This window comes from Hypanus sabinus, chromosome 21 (genome assembly GCF_030144855.1).
Source record: "Hypanus sabinus isolate sHypSab1 chromosome 21, sHypSab1.hap1, whole genome shotgun sequence".
Lineage (NCBI taxonomy): Eukaryota > Metazoa > Chordata > Chondrichthyes > Myliobatiformes > Dasyatidae > Hypanus > Hypanus sabinus.
In genome coordinates, this window is record NC_082726.1 from 50,541,868 (window position 1) to 50,566,351 (window position 24,484).

Here is a 24,484-nt window from a genome sequence, read left to right on the forward strand (position 1 = left end):
TGCAGTTGTAGCAGGCTCAGAAATAAACGCAATGCGAGGGTGGCAGGGCTGTTGTCAATCTCAGTGAATCTGCAGCCAGCAGTCCAGGCGAGCTGATGGATCGCTGACTTTTGTGAAATATACAAAATGCCTTTTGTACCTTGGTAAACACTACTCTGAAACTATTTGTAACTTTAGTCGACAGATAGATAGAAATTTGAATTGTCAAAATAAAATTAGTGTTGAGGGGAATAAACATTTGAGACAATTCCCTGTGGAACAACCATTTACATCTACTGAACAGTAGCACCTCTAATTTGGAGAGACATCTGAAGGTGCTTATCAGGAGCTATAATGAACAAAATTTGCTGCCAAACCACGGGATTCAAAATCCTTGGTCAGAGGTAAGCCGCAGAGGGCATTTTAAAAGAGGAATGAGCAGCATGGTGATTTCGGAAGGAATTTCCAATTTACCCCTTTTTACAATCATAGGGTCATAGAGCACTACAGCATAGAAAGAGGCACTTCAGCCCATCCAAACTGTGCTGAACTGTTGTAATGCATCCATTGAGCCAGATCGTGCTCAACCTAGTTGGTGAAACAGCAGTGCTTTCCTCCTGCAGCTTCCAACGTGACTGAAACCTCTCTCGCTGCTGGACAGCCAGAGTCTCATGCTTGTACTCCCAGAAGGCCAGGTCCACTGCCTCAGAGATGGTGGAAAGCATTTAGAAAAGTTTGAAATGCCTTTTGAGTCATTAAAAATATACGCTCAGTGGCCCCCTGTACTTAATAAAGTGGCCTCTGTTTGTATGCTTGTGATCTTCTGCTGCTGCGGACCCTTTGCTTCAAGCTTCACTGCGTCGTGAATTCAGAGGTGCTCTTCTGCATACCACTGTTGTAATGCGTGGTTATTTCAGGCACTGTCACCTTCCTGTCAGCTTGAACCAGTCTGGCCATTCTCCTCTGGCCTCTCTCATTAACAAGGTGTTTTCACCCGCAGATATGCTGCTCACTGGATTTTTTTTTTTGCTTTTTTGCACCATTTTCTACTCTAGAGTCTGTTGTGCATTAAATCCCAGGAGATCAGCAATTTCTGAGATACTCAAACCACCCAGTCTGGCACCAACATCATTCTGCAGTCAAAGTCACTTAGATCACATTACTTCCCAAATCTGATGTTTGGTCTGAACTTTGCCTGCTATTCTGTATAGAATGCCACATGATTGGCTGATGAGATATTTGCATTTAGAAGCAGGTGTACAGATGTACCTAATAAAGGGGTCACTGAGTGTACTTTCTTTGAAAGCACATTCAGTATATGGGTTCACTAAAGCCAAAATAAAAGCAGGCTGCTCCATTTCATTTCTGGTTTGTCCATAGATCAGCAGACCATTCACATTGGGGCTACATTGGATGCAGTGGGCGTGGCTCGTGTAAAGCTGAAGACTCTGGTATTGGGACTCTTGGTTCAGTATTTCACGGAACCACTGTGGAATCAGTAAGAGGTCCTGGTGGGGAACATAAGCCTCCACGAATGGCCAACTGACAACCTGTGTGTTTGGCTGCTTTGTGCAGGCATGAAACTCAGGATACCTTCATTTGTGCACTGGCATTGCACGAGTGTTTTGTAGAGAACTACCTGCCAGGCCTCAGCACAATTAAAGGGTTATTCAATTATGTGAAACTGGATTGAAGCCATTAATTGATAGAGGTATTGGTTCAAGTTACTAGTAGAGCTGCTAGAGATAATTTAAAGTTCAAAGTAAATTTATTATCAAAGTACAATGTATGTCACCGTGTACAACTCTGTGATTCATTCTCTTCAGGGCAGACTCATTAAATCCACAGAATAATAACCATAATAGAATCAGCGAAAGACCGCACCAACTTGGTCATTGAACCAGTGTGTAAAACACAACAAACTGAAAATACAAAAAGAAAGAAACAATAATAATGTTTCCATGGTTCCATTTAATATCAGAGAATGTGTACAACATGAAATTCTTACTCTTCACAGACATCCACGAAATGGAAGAAAACCCCAATGAATGAAGGACAGAAAAACATTAGAACCCCAAAGCCCCCTCTCCCCATCCCATGCACAAGCAGCAGCAAAGTATCAATCCTTCCCCTCACTTCTCCTCCTCCTCCCCCTCCCCTACTTCTTCCAGTAGGAAGCATTGGCTCCCCCCACCTACCATGCAAGCAATAGCAAAGCCCCAAGGAGACAATGATCTAAAGTCCATCTAAAACTTCAGTCCATAACCCAACACTTCGACATTCCACAAGCTCTCTCTCACACTAATGAGAGAGGGACCTGTCGCTGCATGCACAGCGAGTGGAGAGACCGACAACTCACTGGTTCGATGTTACAGTCTGCAGCATCACTTTATTTAAAACAAATAAATATCAAGAGCGTGAGATGAAGACTCCTTGAAAGTGAGTCCATAGGTTGTGGAAACAGTTCAGTGATGGAGCAAGTGAAGTTGAGTGAAGTTATCCGCTTTGGTTCGAGAGCCTGATGGCTGAGGGGTAATAAAACCCGAAACCAGTGGTGTGAGTCCTGAGGTTCCTGTTCCTCCTTCCAGATGGCAACAGGAAGAAGAGTGCATGACGTGGGTGGTGGGGGTGCTGCTTTCCTGCACAGTGTTTCATGCAGATATGTTCAATGGTGGGGAGGGCTTTAGTCTTGAATTCCTTCTTTGCCCATGCAATGGCTTTCTGGAAGCAATCTCCTCGAATTTTCTTGGTGTAGAAAATATGGGGAGAATGAAGTGAGATCAGTGTAAGATAGTGTACTTGGGTATTTGACAGTTGTTATGGTTTACTGGGGCTGAATGGCCTGTTTTCCTGCTGTGTGAAAGAGGAGAGCAAGAAAACAAAGTAGTTGTTTTAAGACTGATTAACGTAAAACACTTTGGGAATCACTTCTGTTTTGTTGTATGAGGGGTCGGTTTGTTTCAGAGTAACTCATTGTGCAGTGTGTTTTGAAACAAAAAGTTAATCATTTTCAAATTATCTTTCATGATTTTCCAAAGAACTTTGCAGAAAATGAACATTTCACTCCTGAGGTAGCCAGTTTATCTGTAGCTCGAACAGACCTGCTTATTAGGCAAATCTGATCTTTGTGATGTTGGCTGATGTGTAAATATTGTCCATGGTATCTGCTCTTCAGGAGAATTCGATGGATTATTTATGGCCGGGTGTGAGATTAAACATTTAATCTGGATGTGCTGTTTCCCTCAGTGCTGCTTTCCCTTGGCTTTGGCTTAACAACTGCGGGTCCTTCAAAGACACTTGGCCTGCTTACTTTCAGGGCATAAGATGCAATGGAAGAAGGCTCAGTCCTGCATTGTTTCAGAGTAACAAGTGACCTAGAGGAACCATTGACATAGTAACCATGATCATGACCGGAGAATGGATCAAATACAAAGAATCTGTGGAGTGGGTCTCAGACCTGATTCCAATCCAGACGAAGAGTCTTGGCCAGGAACGTTGACTGTCCTTTTCCCTCCATAGCTACTGCCAGACCCATTGAGTTCCTCCAGCTCGTGTGCCGTTCCAGATTCTGGTCTCTTTCTTTGCTGCCCACTGTGCAGAAGCCAGGATGGCACAGTAGCATAGCATTTAACGTAATGCCATTACAGCACCAGCAATCACTGATTCAGGGTTCAATAACCACTGACATCTGTAAGGAATTTTCCCTTTCTCATCATGAATGTGTTGGTTTCCTCTCTCATTGCATCACTGTAAGGGTTAGGGTTAGTATGTTGGTGGTGGATGTGTGCCGACACTTGCAGGCTGCCCAATGCAATCCTCACTGATTAGATGATGCACTTCACTCTATGTTTTAATGTACATATGACAATTAAAGCTAATATTTTAACAATACATGGTAGTACAGGGCATTGAGGTTCACTGTACTCTTGCAGTCTAGAGTTTGGATCCTCATCTCCCACCCTGTGCTCTGCCTGTAGTAATAAGATGTTCAGCATGGAAACACCAAATGTGATGTCCTTTAGTCGGCTCAGCTTCACATACATCGAGTGCTTCTGCTTTCAAGGGGCAGATGATATTACAACTTCTGACTGGGTGCCCTCTCAAGTTGAAATGGCGATCTTCAGATATAGCAGAGGGGCGCATTTTACTGGAAGTGAAGCTGCCTTGTTAATGTAATCGTATCCACATGCACTACAAAGAAACATCGCACATTGGTTAACAGGGTTTGCTAATGCCATTAAAAGGGCAACATTGATTTATTTTATTAATAATCTTCCATTGATGGTCTGGGATAGATTTCACCAATTAGAGTATTGTCTTCCCTTATCATAGGTCTAGATGTGCTTTCATCTTTCGATGCACTATTATACACCGTTGGCAAGGTGCTAATGATAGTTGCAGTGTCTAGAACAGGCTGCATCTTCCCCAGAACATACTGTTGAAATTCTACACTGCCATCATAGCCAGCATCCTCACATCAGCCATTACCGTCTGGTTTGGTGCAACATCCTCTCGCAATATACAAAAACTACAGCAGACTATCAGGATGGGGGAAAAGGTCAGTGGCTGCACGCTACCGTCACTACAGGACTTGTACGTGGCCAGGACAAAGAGGCAGGAAAATTCATTTCAGAAACTATCCACCCAGCAAACTGCCTTTTCCAAAAGCTCGCTCCTGGAAAACACTGTAGGGTTATAAAAACAAAACATTCACACCATCTTAAAGTTTCTTTCCCCAGGTAGTTAAACTGATCTGCCAAACCCCTCTATCCATTACCCCTTTCACTGCACTGCCCTGCAAGTATTTTAAACCACATTTTATAATGTTCTCTGCATTGCAAGTATATTGCTGGTATTTATGCACATTTTACTTCATATCTGTACTTCAAACTTTATGTAATTCTTTGTTCTTTATAGTTGTTGAATGTTATTGTTTTCTGTTGTATGTATGCCAACTCAACACAGTACTTTTCCAATACATGAAAATGTGTATGGAAAATAAAGTTTATCCTTCATCCTTGATCCCTGAGATACCGTTTGAAAAAAAGCAGATACCCACTAAACACCGCTTTGGTGCCATTGACCCTCCTGTCAGTAGCTTTGCCCTAATTTACTTCAAAAGAAACTTGTTAGGCTTTTTTTTTTGGCAGAACTGGGGAAAGGAAATAACAGGTGAGTGAGCCTCCAGAGCGAAGAAAGACATCCCTTTTCATTACAACACTAATGTAATGGGGACATCCCGGGGAAGTTTAGAACCATTGATGTTCTTCTGGAGTGTAGGCAATGGCCAAATTGTGCACAGCAAGCTCCCGCAAACTGAAACAGATAATATCCAGGAAAATATCTTTCATTGACACTAGTTGGATAAGCAATTTGGGAAGCTCCCCCTGGGATGAGTGAATATCCAAGTTTGTCATTCACTGTGAAAGTCCTACCTTGATATGTCTTCTCAAAATACAATGCCTCATATTTACCTGAATTAAACACTATTTGCCATTCCTCAGCCCACCTACCCATCTGATCAAAACCCCCTTAAAATCTTGATAATTATCTGTTCTGCCTAATAACCACCTTCACTATCTGACTGACTAATAAAATGGCTTTGGTGTGAAAGATACAGATGAAGGGTCTCAGCTCGAAACATCAACTCTTTATTCCATTCCGTAGATGCTGCCTAACTTGCTGAACTCCCATAGCATTTTGTGTGTGTTGTTCAAGATTTTAAACATGTGTTTCTGTTTCCATCCAGCTGCCCTTGGATTATACTTCCCCAGGAAGACCTACGAAGCCACGGTATACATTGGCCAGCCAGCAGACACTCCACTCCTCCAGGTCTATGCTTTACCTGACGAGGGGGACCACATGGCTTACTTTGGCTTTTGCAACAATCTATTGAGTGGATTCCGCCATCACTGGTTCAGAATCGATGAGCGATCTGGGGTCTTTTACCTGAACAAGACTCTGGAGGAGAGTGACCTCAGTGTGCTGGGTAAGCAAAGTGCTTTGGTTTGCATGATAGCTGATCAGAATCAGAAACATAATTAGTGCAAAAAGGGAGCAAAGATAGTGAGGTAGTGTTCATGGGTTGGTTCATTGTCCATTCAGAAATCTGATGCTGGAAGAGAAGAAGCTCTTCCTAAAACGTTGAGTGTGCGTCTTCAGGCTCCTGTGCCTGCTCCCCGATGATAATATTGAGAAGAGGGCATGTCCTGCAAGGTGGGATCCTTAATGATGAGTGCAGCCTGTTGAAGATGTCCTTGATGCCAGGGAGGCTTGTGCCCATGAGTCAGAATCAGGTTTATTGTCACTGGCATGCGGCGTGAAATTTGGTAACTTAGCAGCAGCAGTTCAATGCAATACATAATCTGGCAGAGAGAGAGAGAAAAAATAGTAACAATAAATAAAATAAAACATAATAATAAATAAACAAATCAATTACGTATGTTGAACAGATTTTTTAAAATGCAAAAACACAAATACTGTATGTTTAAAAAAGTGAGGTAATATCCAAAAAGCTTCAATGCCCATTTAGGAATCGGATGGCAGAGGGGAAGAAGCTGTTCCTGAATCGCTGAGTGTGTGTCTTCAGGCTTCTGTTTCTCCTGCCTGATGGTAACAGTGAGAAAAGGGCATGTCCTGGGTACTGGAGGTCCTTAATAATGGACACTGCCTTTCTGAGTCACTGCTCCCTAAAGATGTCCTGGGTACTCTGTAGACTAGTACTCAAGATGGAGCTGACTAGATTTACAATCCTCTACAGCTTCTTTTGGTCCTGTGCAGTAGCCCCTCCGTACCAGACAGTGGTGCAGCCTGTCAGAATGCTCTCCATGGTACAACTACAGAAGTTTTTGAGTGTATTTATTGACAAACCAAATCTCTTCAAACTCCTAATAAAGTATAGCTGCTGTCTTGCCTTCTTTATGACTACATCGATGTGTTGGGACTGGGTTAGATCCTCAGATCTTGACAACCAGGAACATGAAGCTGCTCACTCTCTCTACTTCTGATCCCTCTATGAGGATTGGTTTTTGCTCCTCCGTCTTGAGTGCCAGGTTGTTGTTGCAGGTACCACTCCACTAGTTGGCATATCTCACTCCTGTTCGCCCTCTCGTCACCACCTGAGATTCTACCAACAACTGTTGTATCGTCAGTAAACTTGTAGATGGTATTTGAGCTGTGCCTAGCCACGCAGTCACGTGTATACGGAGAGTGGAGCTGACTGAGCTTGCAACTCTCAGCAGGTTTTCCCGACCCTGTGCAGTGGTCCCTCCATACCAGGTGGAGATGATACAACCAGTCAGAATGCTCTCCACGGTACACAGTGATGATGGAAGAATAGTTAAGTGGCATCATCACACATGTTAATCAATCAAACCACTTATTCTGTGGTGCAACAGTATTTGGGGAATATACAGTCACTTCATGTAGTATTTCCCCAAAACATTCAGTAAAACATCAATAATCCAGTTTCTGATTGTATGGAATCATGATGGTTCTGCCTTTGGCTCTTTCTTTAGTTCAGAGTGTGAGCTGTAGGTGGAGTGTGTGGCCAAAGCTTTACTTCTGGTGTGTGTCTAAGACTGGGGTCCAGGAGTGTGGCCAAAGCTGGGCTCCTTAACTGTGCCAGGATCTGGGCTCCTGGAGTGTGTCTGAGTCTGGGTTCTGGAAGTGTGTCTGGGACTGGGCTCCTGGAATGTGTCTGGGTCTGGGTTCTGGAAGTGTGTCTGGGACTAGGCTCCTGGAATGTGTTTGGGTCTGGGCACCTGGAAGTGTGTCTGGGCTCCTGGAGTGTGTCTGGGACTGGGCTCCTGGAATGTGTCTGGGTCTGGGCACCTGGAAGTGTGTTTGGGCTCCTGGAGTGTGCCGGGGACTGGGCTCCTGGAGTCTGTCTGGGTCTGGGCTCCTGAACTGTGTCTGGGTCTGGGTTCTGGAACTGTGTCTGGGACTGGGCTCCTGGAGTGAGGCCAAAGCTCGAGCCACTGTGTATTAGGTATATTCAGAGCTCCCTCAAAGGAGTGGACCACTCACCCGCCTCACCCAGCTGGTGGTAGACAGAAATGTGTTCTTTTATTTGAAAGGCTTTACCAAGCAAACAGTGTAGAGGGATGAACAATATCAGCAAAATATAATTATTAACCTGTGCCTGGCTTAGTAATTGTAACCTTGTCAAACATCAGCACACTTAATCCCAGAGGCCTGCTCCCCAGTGATGTCAAAGCAATTTATGGACAGACAATAGCAAACCAAACAGAAATTAATTTGAATCAATGCAAATGGAAAGGTTGAATAAGTAAGGACTTCATCCCCTGGAGTGCAGGAGAATGAAGGTTTATCTTATAGAGGCATACAAAATCATGAGATCTATAGATAGGATGAATACTTGCAAGATTTTTCTCTGTGGGTTGATTGAGACTAGAACTAGAGGTTTACAGTGAAAAGTGAAATATTCAAGGGGAATCTAAGGGGGAACTTCTTCACGCAAAGGGTGGTGTGAGTGTGCCTGCAGAAGTGGGTTCAGTTGTAACATTTCGGAGAAGATTGGATAGCTACATGGATGAGAGTGGTATGGGGGGCATGGTCCAGGTGCTTGAGCTGGGAAAAGGCAGAAGTTCAGGCTGGCATGGGCTGGGTGGGCTGAGGGGCTTGTTTCTACACTGCTGTGCACTAAGCCTCTAGGACTCTCTGAGCCAGAACATTTATTCTTCTATAAAGCTGAGGGTGAGACCCTTTAGCAGAGGGTGCTGCTGGTATGACTCTCCTGTGTGTCTGATGTGTGCCAGATGCAAAGTTACAATCTGTCAACTGTTATCTCAAGGTACTCCAGAGTATTGTCAAACAAACTTCACACAGAAACTCAGCAGGTCGGGCAGCATCTGTGGAAGCAAATGGATAGTTGACAAGAGGTCCTGATGCAGGATCTTCTCTGCCCCTTTGCCTTATGGCCTGACCCATTGTGTTCCTCAGGTAGATTGTCTTATTACCCGAATTCAAGCATGAGCCATCTCCTGGGTTTTTACATAGTCCATGTGGAAATACCTGACCAAACTTGGTGAAGTAAGTAGGTTGGAAAGGGTATTTTGAAGGTGATACAGGTAGGATGGTGAATATGCTGATTGGAATAAACACAGTTTTAATTCTGTCTCATTCAGAATCTTTCTCATTTATGCAGAGTTACATAATTTTATTTAATCCATTGCAGGCAACATGGGTGGACCAGAATTATATAAGATTATGCTGCATATCTTTGCTGCTCCAGAACTACATCATGAAAAGGAATGCAAGGCACAGGTCATAATTATTGTGGTGAACAAAATCTTACCATCCTGTGCCAACATCACAGCAGAAGACCTTTGCTTTGGAGAAGTAGATTCCAAGGTTCAAATTATTGAGAACAAAGATCCAGCGACTTTCTTTCAAATGAATTCCCTGCCAAACCAGTACCAATGTCAGCATGCCAACATCTCCTATCATCTTGGGACAGGTAATAATCGTGTTCTCAGGGGTGGGATGCAGGGAGAGTGCTGTAGGATCTGCTTTTGTGTTGCCTTTGGGTGAATCAATGTGCCCGTACTTACAATGAATACTTTGAAAGGACTTGAAAGAAGATACTGATAAAATCATCTTTTGCTGGCAGAGATGGGTTTTAGGGGTTTAAACACTGACATCAAATTCATAATAGGTACCAACACAATCAATCATTCCAAATCTGACATCAATGCCAGATGTGAAATGTCAGGTGTTCATGAGAACGTAAGAGAACACAGAGCTAAGCTGGGGGATTCATGACCCAGATTTAATTCAATGGTAGGACTTAAGTGCCTGTTGCACATTTAACTATGTTACAGCCCATTGCCGAAAGGCCACCAGGCATTACGTGACTTACAAAGGGCTTGGACAGTAATGTTGCCTTCTCAGTGCTCAAAGGCCCAGGTTCAATTCAGATCTCTGGTATTGTCCATGTTCTTCAAGTCAAGTCAAGTCACTTTTATTGTCATTTCGACCATAACTGCTGGTACAGTACATAGTAAAAATGAGATGTTTTTTCAGGACCATGGGGTTACAATCAGTACAAAAACTAGACTGAACTACGTAAAAAAACAACACAGAAATAAAAACTACACCAGACTACAGAGCAAACACGAGGAAACCAGCAGATGCTGGAAATTCAAACAACAACACACACAAAATGCTGGTGGAACACAGCAGGCCTGGCCTGCTGTGTTCCACCAGCATTTTGTGTGTGTTGTTGACTAGACTACAGACCTACCCAGGACTGCATAAAGTGCACAAAACAGTGCAGGCATTACTATAAATAATAAACAAGATAATAGGGCAGTAAGGTGTCAGTCCAGGCTCTGGCTATTGAGGAATCTGATAGCTCCTGTAGATGCCTGGGTTTTCTCTGGGTATTCTGGTTTCCCTCACCTTTAATGCATTAACTGGTCACTGGAAGTTGCCCCTAGTGTGCAAGTGAGTGGTGGAATCTGAGAATAGGAATAGACCTCTGCATTTCCCTCCTGAATCATTTGCACCTATCCTCAGTTTTGTTCCCAGGTCCTGGAACTCCCCCAGTTGCATTGGAAGATGCTTTCAACTGTCTTCTCTTTCAGTTCCTTTCACCATTCTCAACAATGGGGAAAGTGTGGAGAACAAAATGAGAATTATTTTTAGATAATAGTAACTCAATAATAAAAATAGAAGAATCAGTTTAAATAGGTGTTGACCATGTCAACACCAGTCAGTGGGCTGAATGGCCTTTTTTCTGTGCTAACCATTGGTGAAATGGTAATTGAAGAGATTAAGCTCTGTAAAATGTTTGATGGGACTAGGCAGAATAATAGTTCAGCACAGGCTAAATGGGCTGAAGAGCCTGTTTCTGTGCTATATGACTCTATGACTAATTTATTAGTTAATCCTTGAATGCCAAGTTAAACTCACAGTGATCCTGAGGATGAATAGTAGTAGCAAAGTAAGTAAATCTATCTTAAAATGTTTCTCAGAACCAAAATGAGGGTGTAGCAGTATTAATGCCCTTCTGTGCAGTAATTGCACCTAGGGAACATGAAATCCAGGAAGATTTCATCCATTTGTCTCTGCGTTAATGCCCCGGCTGCACAAACATCTGCCCTTAAAGTGAGTTCTTTGTCCTCTGGCTGGTGCATTTCTTCATCAACAGCACCACCTAGTGTTGGGAAGACCCTGTGGCAAATCTAATGCAACTTCTCACATTGTGGGAAGATTTTGAAGAGCTTTAAAAGAAATATTTTATGACTGGATTCTGAATGTAAGGTAGGCAAACACAATCATGTACCTTTGCACAGAAAGGTCCCACAAACACATGTCTGTGCAATAGAACTGTATGCATCCAATACCATTGCTAACCGGTACTGCTGTAGTAACTTGCCAATACCATTATATCCTGGCAGTATCTCTGTGCACCAGCACCTTTACTGTAAACTGGAAATGTCCCAAAGCTCTGGAGGAACTCAGCAGCATCTAAGGAGGGGAATAAATGGGCGACCTTTTGGGCCGAGACCCTTCATCAGGAGCCTGGATCCCAGCCTGAAACGTTAACTGCTTTTTTCTCCCCCCTCCATAGATTCAGCCTGCCCTGCCGAGTTCCTCCAGCATTTGTGTGTGTGTGTTACTCTGGATTTCCGTCATCCGCAGGACCTCTTGCAATGTTGCTGTTTCTTGACAATATTACTGTATCCTGTGTTAAGTCAGTAGGTCATGCTCTTGCCTCTGAGTCAGAAGATTGTAGATTCAAGATACATCCCTCTAAGCAACATTAAAATCACATTATCTGATTATTAAAACATTATAGTGGGAGCTTGTTGTGTGCAAATTGACTGTTACATTTCCAATATCCCAGCACCAGTCACAGAATTATACCAAAGTCTGTAAAGTGCTTTGAAATGGCCTGAACCGGGTGCCAAAGAATCAGGATAATGCTTGACCTTTGTTTTTCATATTGTATCCTGAACCATGAACCATCCTAGGTCTCAGGATGATACTTAGAACAGATGGGGTACATTACATTACTGATTTATTGGGTGATAGCACCAGGATAGATTGAATAACCTCTTCAGAGCTGGGAGGGTCTGTCACTGGCAATATGCAACCTCCCTGTGAAAGCATTGATCCCCTGCTGTCAATACGGAGAGATCATTATTGAAACAGACAAATGAGACTTGGCTTTGGTACCTTAAGCAATGGTGACAAGGCTAATCCCTCAGATTTATTAGGTCCCACAACACCATGTCCAGGAACAGTTATTATCCTTCAACCATTAGGCTTCTGAACTAGTGTGGATGACTTCACTCTCTCAACACTGAACTGATTCCACAACCTATGGACTCACTACATCACATACTCTTATTATATCTAATTTACTTATTTTTACATGCAGTTTGTCGTCTTTTGCACATTGGTTGCTTGTGTGTAGTTTTTCATCGATTCTATTATATCTATTATTATTGTATCTATTATATATCTCTGCTCTGTTGTGAATGCCTGTATAAAAATGAATTTCAAGGTGATATATATGTACCTTGATAACAAATTTTATCAAGCACGAGGCTTGATCTATTTGGTAGGTGGGCAGATTTTTCTGAGTTCACAGTGGAAGTAACACAAGAACAGACCTGCATTCCTTTGAGCCCGTTTCATTGTGTTCATGGCTTGCATTTTATTTAGAGAAGCAGCACTTCCAGTCAACAAGCCTGCTCTGCCCAGTTGCACCCATATGACCAATTAACCTGCTAGCCTGTACGTCATAGGAATGTGGGAAGAAACCAAAGCACCCGGAGGAAACCCACGCAGTCAAAGGCAGAACATGCAAACTCCCTACAGACAGTGGTGGAATTGAGTCCCAGTCGCAGGCGCTGTAATTGCATTATGCTAACCGCTACACGACCGTGTTAGAAATATTGTATGTATGTGGGTTTCAGAACCTTTAACACCATCACTTGACAAAAATCAGTTTGTGGATACCTCCTTCCCCACCCTGGTTGATCTTCCCTGCTTGTTGGGTAAAAGTACCAGGAATTTGCAGGAAACGTCACTGAACGTTACTCCAACACCTTCATTTTTCAGATGCTTCCCATCCATTCAGGATCAATGAGGAGACATCTGAGATCAGTGTGGTGAAGCCTCTCGACAGGGAGCAGATGGAGATGTACGATATTATTGTCAAGTGTATGTTGCGGACACTTACCCAGATCATTCAAGTTGAAAAATCCTTGCATGTAACTGTCCTCGATGAAGGGGATAATGCTCCGTACATCCTTGACGGCAATGACACAGCTGAGGCTTTGATCGAGTTCAACAGGAAGGAGGTAGGACTTCTGATAAGGATTAGTGTCAATTTCTGCTTCTGGGTTTTTGTATGGCAAAAGTGGAAGTAACCACTTCAAAATCTCTGGGTTGTCCTACAAATATGAGCTCTTAACAACCATTCCAAAAGATATCAGATTTTGCTCTCTGCAAGGCCTATACCAAGCATTCACCCATCCTCTGTGCAGTTAAATCAAGGCATACACGTGCAAATTCCCTGCTGTAAGCTTCAGTCCATCTATAAACAAAGCCATATGCATTTAGAGATTATAGCCTCTTATCAAATACTAATGGCATACTATTCTCTGAGCATTTTAGTAACAATTCCTTATTGGATATTTCAGTCCTATAAAAATCACTGCATTTCTCGGCTTTGAATTGCATCTCCTCCATGTATCCCTAATCCTGTGGATGTTCAAGTCTTCCTGGAGATGGTCCAGTCAGCTTTAGAATCCCGGGCTTTGTGCTTATCAACAACAGGCTAATGATTGTGCTTGAAATATCTGCATGGAGATCATTTACAGGAAAATTAAGACATCCCAAAAGAGGTCCTCGTGAACTTCCAGAAAGATTTGACTAAGGATTCACATGTGTTGTAGTTTGTGAGGCAGTGGACAGTATTTCCTTGTGCCACATGCTTATCAATTGACCAATTACTTGTCCATTGTGAAATATTTTCTGCTTTTTTTACTTCCAGTGCCAGTGTAGAGCGATACAGCCTTCCCAGGGTGACTGGGAATTGTCTAAGTTACTAAACTAGCAGCCAAATTCCTGGCCCATCACTTTAGACAATTGAATTTGAATCCCACCCACCATGATACCCAGGGTATTTAAATTTCAGAAATTAAGTTAATCTTGATTTTTTAAAGCAAAAACTATTCTTATGAACAAAATTCATAACAGTAAACATCCACTTGGTTCTTTTAGGGAAATCTGCCACCCTTATCCTGTCTGTCCTATGTGGAACACCCACAAAATGTTGGAGGAATTCTGCAAGTCAGACAACTTCTGTGGAGGGGAATAAGCAGTTGGTATTTTGGGTCAAGAGTCCTATTAATGAGTGCAACCATCAATATAGTCGACTGTAAATTATATCCTCAATTCCAGAGCAGTAAGGGATTTTCTATTATGTCTATATCCCAGAAGTGAAGAATAAAAAGCTGGTACCTAATTGAACTACATTCACTGCTTGCACCTATTAAGCTCCTTATCCAATGAATATGCTATATAAGCAAAATGCACTATATTTGTGTTAAGTATGCTATTTTGGCATATAGGAAATACTGAATCATTACAACTAAATTGACAAGACCTCCATACAAAACCCATTCAGGATTTTTTTTCATGTGTTCTATTGGGTTGCTTTGCTTTGTGGAAACCTGCAAGAAGATGACTCTCAAGGTTGTATACTGTATATATACTTTGATAATAAAAGTACTTTGAACTTTGAAGCTGACCCTGTTTGATATATGATTTCATTTCCTTCCAGTTGTTCCAGGGTCTTATCATTAAAAAGGATTTCCATTACTTGACTAACAATGGATGTCATCTCATTGGTCTGACATTTATAAAAAATAAGTGTAATGTCTGCCATTCTGCAGGCCACTTGGCATTTTACCAGTATTAGAGTATCTTAGATACTGTCTAGTAATTCCAGTTAAAGTGATTCGGTGTCTGGCCTTCTCTTTCATATATTCTTCCCCACTTGAGCCTCATTTTTTATATACTCCTACACCATCTCCCTTTCTCCTGATGTCTTTTTTTTAACAGTTTATATCCTTCCGATGACGTATCCCATTAATTGCAGTCATTTCCCCCTCATCTCTGAGACACTAATGATGTTCAATATATCAACCCTGCAAGATCCCCAGACCGTCTATATTCCTTATTGGATATTTAAGACTGAATCACCGTTTTGCTGCTTTTTACCTCTCCCTGGTGATTTATTGATATTTTGACTTTGTCTATGTTATATGATTGGAATTAGAAATTAATTAAAAACCTTAATTTGCACTTTCACTGGCACACAAGAGGGTCTGCTCCTATGTGTTTGCTTGCTGCTGTTGCCTCCCCATTAAAGAAGTTTAACTGCTCCTCCATCATTCCACCTGTCAACCCTTCTACTCTCTGTTGTTGTGTGAACCAAATCACCAGAGCGAAGTACTGGTAGACATGAAGCAGTCTCTGTATTGGACACAGCAGGCATCATATGGAGACCCTTTCGAAGGAAGAGGTCTGCTCAACCCAACACTACGTGACATTTTTATGTACCAAAAAGGACAATTCCATATTTACTATGCATCCGCAATGCTTCCTTTGAACTATACACAACCTTCACACCCACACCACGGACGCCTAAATGCAATTTAATCAGCATTGTCTGGTCTTCTCTGTGATTCATGGCTTTTAGGAACCCTTTGTTCAGAGCTGCATTTTAAATTTATTCTACAGTCTATATTCAGATTTGAAAATCGGTTGCTGAAGTTATTTGCTCTATGTCCTAACCTCAAAAACACTTTTAACACTCTCCACCTTGTCTGAGTGGAGTTCATTTAGTCTACAAAGGCTCTCCCACTGCAAAATCATCTAACATTAGATGGCATGCTCCATATAGCAACAATTTAGATTAGTGCCAAGCTCTTCCATTAATTTTGACAACTCTATTGTTCGTTAATTTCTACCTACACTCCATGGGCACTTTATTAGGTACATGTAGAAGCGTACTTGAAGAAGTGGCCATAGGAGAGGAACCAAGCATGGTCTTTAGCTGCTGTAGCCAAGTAACTTCAAGGTTCAACATACTGTGCATTCAGAGATGCTTTTCTGCACACCATTGTTGTAGTGTGTGTTATTTGAGTTATTGTCACCTTCCTGTCAACTTCTTCCACCACTGATGCTGCCCTCATCTGCATCTCTTCCAATTCCTAGACATCCGCACTCACTCTATCTTCTCACCAGCCTTAACAAGGATAGAGTTCCCCTTGTCCTCATCTGGAGGAAGCAGCCTGGATATTCTCCTCTGATGTCTTCCATTAAAAAGGCTTTTTCACCCACAGAACTTCCGCTCACTGGAATTATTTTGAATTCTTTTTTGTGCACCGTTCTCTCTAAACACTGGAGCAAGAGTTTCCAAACATTTTTAATGCCATGGATCCTTACCCAATTAACCATTAACCATTCCCAGGTTGGGAAGCCCTGCTGTAGAGACCGTTGTATGTGAAAATCCCAGAAAGTCAGCAGTTTCCGAGATATTCAACCAACTTAAACTGTCTGGCAGCAACAGTCGCTCCACGGTCAAAGTCACTGAGATCACATTTCTTGCCCATTCTGATGTTTGTTTTAACAACAACTGAACCTCTTGACCATGTCTATGTGTTTCTATGCATTGAGTTCCTGCTAGATGATTAGCTGATTAGATATTTGCATTAACAACCAGGTGTACAAATATACCTAATAAAGTGGCCACTGAGTGTATGTTGGCATATAAAGGAAATGTTCCTCCTGCTAGCATTCTGTCAAATGAGCACCTGATATCTGACCCGTGCAACCTGGAAGCAAGATACCTTGACTTTCCTTAAGCCTGTAAAAAACAATGCTTTCCGTCCTCCATATAACCTTGAGGCCCTCTGATGGTCAGGGTTGACCATAGATGTTGCATCCTAGCTGTCTATATAAAAGCCAGGGCAGTATGATATGGGGATCAAGCTGTTGCCCATGCAGCAGGATCCCCTTCTCCACATGGCTGATGAATCCAAAGGAATGGCAGAGACCATTACAGTTTGGCACCAGCAGCATTGCAAGAGTTGCCAGTCAATGTTGAACTCAACGTGGGACTGCTTTAGGGTTTTCAGCTCCATATTTTTCCTCAGGGTTCACTCCTGTAGTTTTACCAATGAGTGGGTAGAGCCACAAGGCACAGAGGTTTGAGGTCAATGTTTTCCTTCTCCTAGATGAGCTGCCAACCATGACTGATGAGCCCCATCTCCCTGAAGCAACTGGTTTTATGGTGCCAGTTACCTGCCTTTGCCCCTTGTTCTGTCAGCGGTGATGTCTCTGCCAGGCTTAGTAGCTAAGTCACACATGAAGGCCAAGAGCTGGATCTGGTCTTCACTGGTGGCTCAGCTACTAAGCCTGGCAGAACTTCTCCCTATAATCTATTGCACCAATACCTCTCTGCTTCAGATATTCTTTCTTGCACCTTCTTAACAGTCTGCTAGATTGTCCAACAGCCAAGCTTAGCCCTGTTACCTCTGGCATTTATCTTTCAGCCACAGCTTCTTAAAATCAAGTCCCAATCTAGAGCAGATGATCTAAGTTGATAATGGTGCCTATCTGTGAGTTGGCTACATTGTGGTTGGAGTGGCTGGCCTTTGTATGAGACATCTTTAAGGCAAAAGATTCCCATTTTGACCAGGACCAAGCCGTCGCTGGGAAAATAACTATTTATTAAATCCATAAGACATAGGAGGAGAATAAAGCCATTTGGCCCATCGAGTCTGCTCCTCCATTCAATTATGGCTGATTTATTTTCCCTCTCAGCCCCATTCTCCTGCTTTCTCTCCATAACCTTTGAAGCCAATTCCAATGAAGAACCTATCAAGCCTGCTTTAAATACACCTGATAATTTGGCCTCCAGAAAGTCTGAACGGAATAAATCAGATTCTTCAATGTAGGACCTCTATTGCAACAGGCAAATCACACTAGATGCTCCCATTCACAGTTCCAGCATCTCCAGGATGAGCTAACACACCATTCAGGCTCAGCTATTGCTGCAGCATATCCCAAAATCCAATGATATCCATGGATTGGAGCAACAGTGTGTGTTGAGGAAACTGGTAATTTCGGTAAGAAACTCTATATCATGATACAAGGCCATGATTTATGTACCTTAAGCTATTTTCACAATTACCACAATTAATTAAGGGAAATATTTCTGACAACTTTGTCTTTCTTTTTCACAAGCTGGTTGGAATTTCTTGAAGATTTCTCGACAGATGATGAACCAAATATATAAACTGTATATGTTTCTTATTGTAATTTATAGTTTTTAAATGTATTGCACTGTACTGCTACTGCAAAACAACAAGTCTGATGACATATTAAATCTGATTTTGACTGTGATTCTGAAAATAGGGAGGAATTCAACAATCGAATGCTTTCAAGATGAACCTAAATTCTACCTACCACCAACCCTCCTGCAACCACCTATCTTCCTCCTCACCTGGTTTCACCAATCACTTGCCAATTTTTACTCCTTCCCCCTCCCCATCTTCTTATTGTGGCTTCTTCCCCCTTCCTTTCTAGTCCTGATAAAATGTCTCTCCCTGAAATGTCAACTGTTTATTCCTCTCTATAGAAGCTGCCTGGCCTGCAGAGTTCCTCCAGCATTTTGTGTGTTTTGAGGAAATTCAAGAACCACATTGTTTTGCATTTGCTGTTGCCATGGGCAACACTTGTTTCTAAGCTTATTTTTTTTCTTTTGCAGCACACTGTGGTGGCAACTCTCTTTGTGTATGACATCGACAGCACCACTAAGTACACAACCACTGTGATGCGGAATGACACGTGGATCACAGAGAACTTCCGCGTGAAGCCCACTGCATTGGAGATACCGGCCAGCGCAGATAGGCCTGCCCGGGGGACAGTAAGCAGATACGGTAAAATCTCACCGAAAGCTTTGTATTTGGCAAAGAGTGGCTGAAAATAGAAGTCTGACTCTAAAACAGTGGTGGGGAAGACTGGAGGTGCACAGTTAAATGATGTTACAAAGTGCCTTTAAAGTGAAGGTTTGGTCCCTTGGACAGGTTTGTCACTGGGAGAGAATGAAGGATATTACTTTGGCCTTTAGTTCAAGGAGACAGGAATGCAAAAGGAAACAACAGAAAATGTGCTGGAGGAACTTAGCAGGCCAGACAGCATCTCTGGAGGAAATGGACAGCCATTCATCAGTCCAAGTATGAGACTTCACTGTCCATTTCCTTACAGAGATTCTTTCTGGACCCATTGAGTTCTCCCAGCAGTTTAACTGTTATTCCAAGATTCCAGCATCAGCTGTCTCTTGTGCCCATAAAAGGAAGGAAACCTTGTGCTAACATTGGGACCAATCTCAGTTTGATCATCTACTGAAACACACACATAATACTGGAGGAACTCAACAGGTCAGGCAGCATCTATGGAAATGAATGAACAGTCAAGGTTTCAGGTTGCGACCCTTCTTCAGGACTGGAAAGGAATGGGGAAGATGCCAAAAAAAAGAGGGTGAGGGGAGGAGAGGGAAGGAGCACAAGTTAGAGGTGATAGGTGCAGCTAGGTGAGTGGGGGCGGGGGATGAGGTAAGAAGCTGGGAGGTGATAGGTAGAAAAGGCAAAGAGATGGAGAAGAAGGAATGTGATAGAAGAGAAGAGTGGACCAGGGGTAAAATGGAACAAGAAGGGCCAATAGGGGAAGGTGTCAGGCAGCTGAGGTGAAGAGTTAAAAGGCCAGGAAATTGAAGAAGGAAGGGGGATGGGAAAAATTACTGGAAATTGGAGAAATCAATATTGATGCCATCTGGTTGGAAGCTACCTGGACAGAATATTAAGTGTTGCTCCGCCAACCTGAAAATGGTCTCATCATAGCAGAAGAGGAGACCATGGACCGACATGTCGGAACAGACTTGTCTCCCGACCTACGTCGGATTTCACCAATGTAGAGGTGGCCACATCAGGATCACCGGGTAAGGTAGATGACCCCAACAGTTTTGCAGTTGAAGTGTGGCCTTGCCTGCAAAGTCTCCTTGAGGTCCAGAATTGAGGTGAGGGAAGAGACGAATGGGCAGATATAGCACTTCTGCCACTTGTGGGGATGTGCCAGGAGAGAGATTAGTGGGGAGGGATGAATGGACAAAGGAATTGCGGAGGGAGTAATCCTTGTGGGTAGCGGTGAGTTGGTGGGGGGTGGTAAATATATGCTTAGTGGTAGGGTGTCATTGAAGATGCTGAAGTTGTGGAGAATGATGTCTTGGATGCAGAGTCTCATGGGGTGGTAACTGAGGACAAGAGGAACTCTATTCTTGTAAGACTGGTGGGAAGATGGAGTGAGTGTGGATGTCTGGGAATTGGAGGAGATGTGTGTGAGTGCAGCTTCAATGGTGGAGGAAGAGAAACCCTGTTCTTTGAAGAAGGAGTGAGATTGAGTTTTGGAGCCGAGAGGTAATGTTGCAGCTATATAGGCCCTGGTCAGACCCCACTTGGAGTACTGTGCTCAGTTCTGGTCGCCTCACTACAGGAAGGATGTGGATACTAAAGAAAGGGTGCAGAGGAGATTTACAAGGATGTTGCCTGGATTTAAGAGCACGCCTTATGAGAGTAGGTTCAGTGAACTTGGCCTTTTCTCCTTGGAGCGATGGAGGATGAGAGGTGACCTGATAGAGGTGTATAAGATGATGAGAGGCTTTGATCGTGTGGACAGTCAGAGGCTTTTTCCCAGGGCTGAAATGGCTATCATGAAAGGGCACAGTTTTAAGGTGCATGGAAGTAGGTGCAGAGGAGATGTCACAGTTAAGTTTTTTACACAGAAAGTAATGAGTGCGTGGAATGGGCTGCTGGCGAAGTTGGTGGAGATGGATACGATGTCTTTTAAGAGACTCCTGGATAGGTACATGGAGCTTAGAAAACTGGAGGGCTATGGGTAACCCTAGGTAATTTCTAAAGTAAGGACGTATTTGACATAGCATTGTGGGCTGAAGGGCCTGTATTGTGCTGTGGGCTTTCTAGATTTCTTCTGTGTTTCTATCTCTGATGTCCTGGAAAGGAAAGCCTCACCCTGGGAAAAGCTGCAGCAGAGGCAAAGAAATGGCCTTTTTACAGGAGACAGAGTGGGAAAATGAAGAGTCGGGAAAGCCATGGGAATTGGTAGTTTTATTAAAGATATCAGAAGACAGATTGTCTCCAGAAATTGAGACAGATTAAGAAATGGGAGAGAGGTGCCTGAAATGAACGAAGTGAATTTGAAGGCAGGGTGTAAGTTGGAGACAAAGTTGATGAAATTGACATACTTAGCATGGGTCCATGAAGCAGCACCAATGCAGTCGTCAATGTAGCACGGAAGGAGTTGGGAACACTGGCAATCGTGACATCCTGAGTTTGCAGGAAGTGGAAGAAGCTGAAATAAGTTGGTGAGGACAAGGACCATTTCCACCAGATAGAGGAGTGTGTGGTGGAGGGGACGGGTCAGGTCAGTTGTCAAGAAAGAAGCAGGGAACTTTAAGGCCTTCTTGATGGGGTATAGAGATATATACGGACTGGGCAATCATGGTGAAAGTGAGTCGATCAGGGCCAGGGAATTGAAAGTTGTTGAGGGGATCGAGAGCATGTGAATTATTGTGGATGTAGGTGGGAAAGGAACTGAACCAAGGAGGTTAAGGATATGGAGTTGAGGTACGTGGACACGAGTTCAGTGGGGCAGGAGCAGGCAGGAACAATGGGTCTACTCTTTGTTCACCATTAGCTTTTGTTTGATCTTCACACCGGCCTTTCAAAGTTGAGTTTATTGTCATAGGCACAAGTACACATATTCTATGTGCAATAAAAAAACTTGCAGCCACATCACAAGCACATAGCATCAGATAGGCAGCATCCACACTAAAAACATTAATTAAAAATAAACATTATTTTTACAAGAAAAAACAAAATTAGGACAAAAAAAAGCAGTCCACAGACAGACAATATGCAAAATAATAAATAGTTTAGGCCATTAGTCCATAAGACATAGCAGAAGAATTAGGCCATTTGGCCCATCATGTTTACTCCATCATGACAGATTTAGTTTCCCTCTCAACTTCAATTTCCTGCCTTCTTCCTGTAACCTTTGGCACTCTTACTCATCAAAAACCTATAAGCTTCTGCTTTAAATATACCGAATGACTTGGCCTCCACTATAAATGTTGTAGTATTTTCAGTAGAACTTAATAATCAACAGACAAGCTTGTGCCCTGCTTAGCATTATATTCATTCCTTTAATGGATGGAGTGGTGATCTTGCTGATTTCTCCAAGTAAGAGAGGCACAGGTAGCTCAGCCTACAGCAATTTCAGTCTCTTCTCACATCCAGATTGCAAGATAAATAATTTTAACTGCCTTCTCCCATATATCAGATCTGCTTCATCACAGGTATTTCCACTGCAGTGAGCAACGACAGTGATTCAGCCTGTAACATTGGCACAAAGCAGGACTTCATTCCTGTGCATACATGTGTGAATTCAGAGAGGACTCCCACAAGTTTGCAGTCTGCCTTCTGATGAGAGATTATCAAGGAACTTTATTGACATTTACTCTGTCCATCTGGATATACAAGGACCCAGTGTTTGGAAACTTGAGGCAGATGGATGGTGCAGGTCAAGGGATTGAAACACGAGCTGTTAAGTCAGTGATTTTCAATATGTTAGACAATAGATGTACAAAATTCAATGAGATTGATTGAAATTGGTTAACTGTGGAAGAGATTGAGCAAGATGTGTTGCTGTGGCCATATAATCATAAGGATTTATGGCTCAGGAATTACTCATCTACCCATAAATCACAGATTTAATGATTTAGGCTAATCTACTCATGCCTCTCTTTTTGCTGAAAGAGGCTATGCAAGTTGAAAGGGTAGTGAAGAAGGTATTTAGCATACTTCCCTCCCTCCCCCCACGAGTCAGGGCATTGGGTTTAGGAGTATGGGCAGCACATTACGTTGCAGTTATACAAGTCTTTGGTGTGGCCACTTAGAGTATTGTGCACAGTTTTGGTCAGCCTGTATAGGAAAGACATTGCCAAGCTGGAGAGGGTGCAGAAGAGATGGATGAGAATGCTGCCTGGACTAGTGGGCCTGAGTCATAGGATCTTTCTTCCCTGGAGTGGAGGAGATAGAGAGCTGACCTCATTGAAAGTACATAAACTCGTGAGGGCTATGGATAAGGTGAACAGTCATAGTCTTTTCTCTATGGATGGAGAGTCCAAAACTAGATATAACGTAAGAGGGGAGAGATTTAAAAGGGATCTGAGAGGTAACTTCTTTACAAAGAGAGTAGTGAGCGTCTGGAATGAGCTAACAGAGGAAATGGCTCAGGCAGGTACAATTGCAATATTTCAGAGGCGTTTGGTTTGGGACATGGAAGGTTATGGGATGAATGCGAGCAACTCGGAGGAGCAGGGAGGATACTGTGGTTGGCATGGATCAGTTGCACCAAAGGGCCTGTTTCTTGCCCATTTTACTCTATGATTCTATGACCAAAATTAAGGATATGATGATTAAATTAAATTTACTCGTTTGATTTCTCTGCTGTGGACCTGATGCAATTCAAAGTATTTTTCTGTTTTATTCTAGAGTTGTTGCTGAAGAGAAGCCTGTCAGTCTCAGAGAACCGATCATTCAGTTTAGATGTACTGGTCCAGGACACAGAGTACAGTGGTCCCAACAGCTCAGTGATGCTTCATTTCAATGTTACAGTCCGGCCTATTGTCATCGAGTTCACTGAAAAAACATTCTACTTCTCAGTGAACAGGAATGCAGGACGTTCTGCAAAGGTGACAATTAACTTTTTTTAAATTTAAGTGAGCAGGGTTTCAGCCGGATAATCAATGAAATTTGATAGCAATTAGTCTGCAGATGTAATTTAATACTGGCAGTTTACAGCGCATCAATCAGAGCCTTGAACTCTGACCCTGTTTGTGAGGGAGAAGTTTAGAGAATGCGGGCTATTTTTACCAGTGAGTTGAGCAATTTTCATTACTTAACCCTTTCTTTCAACTATCAAACTAGTTTTAAAATATCAGTGTAGAACACAGAACGTAGATCAGAATAACACAGGAGCAGGCCTTTTGGCCCACAGTGTCTGTGCCAAAGTAACTTAGTAATCAAATAATCCCTTTTGCCTCCACAATGTCCAAAACCTTTCATTTCCAGTGCATTCATGTACCTACCTAAGAGCCTCTTGAATGACTCTATCATGTATGTCTCCACTACCACCCCTGGCAAGGCATTCCAGGCACTTATCACTAACTGATTTTAAAAAAATCTAACATATCTCCTTTGAATTTACCTCCTTTTACTTTGTATTTCAAATGCGTGTCCTCTGGTACTAGACATTTCAACCCTGGGAGAAAGATATTGTCTGTCTACTCTATCTCTGCCTCTCATAATTTTAT

General features: G+C 42.7%; 1 protein-coding gene across 1 annotated transcript in view; it reads left to right on the forward strand.

The window, feature by feature from the left end:
• Positions 1 to 24,484, forward strand: part of ret (ret proto-oncogene receptor tyrosine kinase) — a 74,998-nt gene that overhangs the window by 20,024 nt on the left and 30,490 nt on the right. Inside the window, exons 3-7 of the mRNA XM_059946103.1 lie at positions 5,729 to 5,968; positions 9,179 to 9,460; positions 13,078 to 13,319; positions 18,803 to 18,974; positions 23,664 to 23,863. Of these exons, the coding sequence (XP_059802086.1) occupies positions 5,729 to 5,968; positions 9,179 to 9,460; positions 13,078 to 13,319; positions 18,803 to 18,974; positions 23,664 to 23,863 (1,136 nt within the window). The remainder of the gene's footprint in view (positions 1 to 5,728; positions 5,969 to 9,178; positions 9,461 to 13,077; positions 13,320 to 18,802; positions 18,975 to 23,663; positions 23,864 to 24,484) is intronic.